Source organism: Arachis ipaensis, chromosome B05 (genome assembly GCF_000816755.2).
Source record: "Arachis ipaensis cultivar K30076 chromosome B05, Araip1.1, whole genome shotgun sequence".
Lineage (NCBI taxonomy): Eukaryota > Viridiplantae > Streptophyta > Magnoliopsida > Fabales > Fabaceae > Arachis > Arachis ipaensis.
This window is the reverse complement of record NC_029789.2, coordinates 149,193,367-149,195,631: the sequence shown is the minus strand read 5'-3', so window position 1 is coordinate 149,195,631 and position 2,265 is coordinate 149,193,367. Positions and strand designations below refer to the sequence as shown.

General features: G+C 35.4%; 1 protein-coding gene across 1 annotated transcript in view; it reads right to left on the bottom strand.

The window, feature by feature from the left end:
- LOC107645000 (UDP-glycosyltransferase 74F2) overlaps positions 768–2,265 on the bottom strand; it is a 2,685-nt gene continuing 1,187 nt past the window's right edge. Inside the window, exon 2 of the mRNA XM_016348994.2 lies at positions 768–1,705. Within this exon, the coding sequence (XP_016204480.2) occupies positions 971–1,705 (735 nt within the window). The 3' untranslated portion in view covers positions 768–970. The remainder of the gene's footprint in view (positions 1,706–2,265) is intronic.

The following is a 2,265-nucleotide window of genomic DNA, read 5'->3' as shown; positions in this document are numbered from 1 at the left end:
TCTGATAGAAAGAAATAATAACAAAAAAGTTTAACTTTTTTAAAAAATAATATAAAAAAAAATAAAATTTGGATCCTCTAAATTTTAAATTTGTACTTTAGAGGGTAAAGTGTAATTTTCTACCTTTGAATGGTTTCTCTCTTATATTTATTCTTGGTTCCACCTATAAAATAAATGGTAAGAGATCACACTTTACTCTCTAAAATAAAATTCAAATTTTAGAGAATCTAAATCCAAAAAAATATAAAATGGGCCGTTCATTTAGTCTACGAATTAGTCTGTTTAATCCATCATTTTTTCAGTTAATTAGACTGAACTCGTTTAATCTAAGTTTTAAACAGATTTAATTTTAGATTAAACAGAGCCTATTTTGATGGCCTAGATACTTAATACATTTTTTAAACAATAACGCTTTACTGAAGCACGCACAACTACGTACTTTATAACAAGAGGAATGCTAGGAGGCCAGCAATTTTGGTGTTTTGTAACCATCAATTGGTCATCAATAGTATTTTTAATGGTGTGAGATTACATCTAATAGTGGAAAATCACTCACTTTTGTTTTAATAATGAGTAATGCTAGGGGGCCAGCAACTTTTGTGATTGGTAGCCATCAAATAGCCATCAATGATGATCTAATGGTGTGAGATTGGTGTGAGATTTCATCCAATGACTCACCTTTCTCGCTGGCTACATGCTGGCCAAAATTCAACAAAACTGCTGGCCCCCTAGACTTTTTCTTTAATAATTAAATGCTTGCCAGAAAATACAAAAATTGTTGCTCCCTAGACTTTTCCTTATAACAATACGACATACAAGATGAAAAAAAGAAAAATAATAATGGCAACACTAGTCAGAGCATATCACCATAACATGTAAACGCTCACCAGCCATTACAACCTTATTAATTTCAAACTTATTAGAATGCATGTAACACCAACAAATCTGAGCAAGCAAAGCATCAATTAATTCATGTAGAGCATAATTGAGCCAATTTTGCCACAAACTCGGTGATATTTTGATCAGAACTTCCTCCCTCATCAACAGAGTCCTTAGCCAAATTCCTCCACTTCAAGGCATTGTTTTTTATCTCATTCCCTTTCTCACTCTCCAAAATCTCCTTTATGCAATTTCCAATACTTTCCCTCCTAACCAAACCTTTCTCATCAGCATCAACTCTTACTCCCATTTTCCAAACATCCTTAATATGCTTTGCATTTGTGATTTGGTCAGTCCAAAGTGGCATTGCAATTGTAGGAACTCCAAAACATATGGCCTCCAATGTTGAGTTCCAACCACAATGTGTAAGAAAACATCCAACAGCATCATGTGTTAACACTAGTAGTTGAGGACACCATGTAACTACTAAACCTTTCTCTGAATCATTAGTTTCCAAAAACCACTTTGGAATCTTAGCATGATCACAATCTCTAACAACCCACAAGAAATAACAATCACTTTCCTTCAAACCAAATGCTAGTTCCTCTGTTTGTTTCTCAGTGAGACCAGCCATGCTTCCAAAAGAGACATAAACAACTGAACCTTTGGTCTTGTCATTGAGCCATTTGATGCAAGAATCTATGTTTTGGTCATAGATGCTAACACCATAATCATTGTCATGTAAAAGTCTTTTGTCCAAGTACATCGATGGCACACATGGCCCTATTGTCTTCAGTGGCCAAATCTCCTTCAACCAATTAACAACCTAAACAGAAATCATATACCAGATTTCCATCAAATAGAAAAATAAAAATCAATTTCAATCAACTTTTAAAAATTACTTTTATTCTAAATTTTAAATCGTAATTCAAATACTAAAGTTAGGGATAGGAAAACTCCCAAGACACGGGATCCATGCCAGGATTGCTCCGAACGGGGATCCGAATGTGGGAAATTTTTCTCGCGGAAATGGGGACTGGGGACAAAATTCTCTCGAGCCAGGCGCTTGGACCCGAATGGAGATCCCCGCCCCGTTCCCGCTAATCCCAAAATTCATGAATTTATTGAATTGTCCTTAATAGTTTATTCCTTATATATGTTTTTTAGTCATTTCACACACATATATATACATATGAAAATTAATAATTAATTAGAACTATCAGATGAGAAATGGAGTCCCCACAAAAAATGGGAGCCGTGTGGAGAATGAGAATAGAGAGCAATATTCCTCCGGAGAACAGAGACGGGAATGGAGAGCAAATCTGAGAACGGGAATGGAAAGCAAATCTGAGAGCGGGAATGGAAAGTAAGGAGGCATCTCCCGCG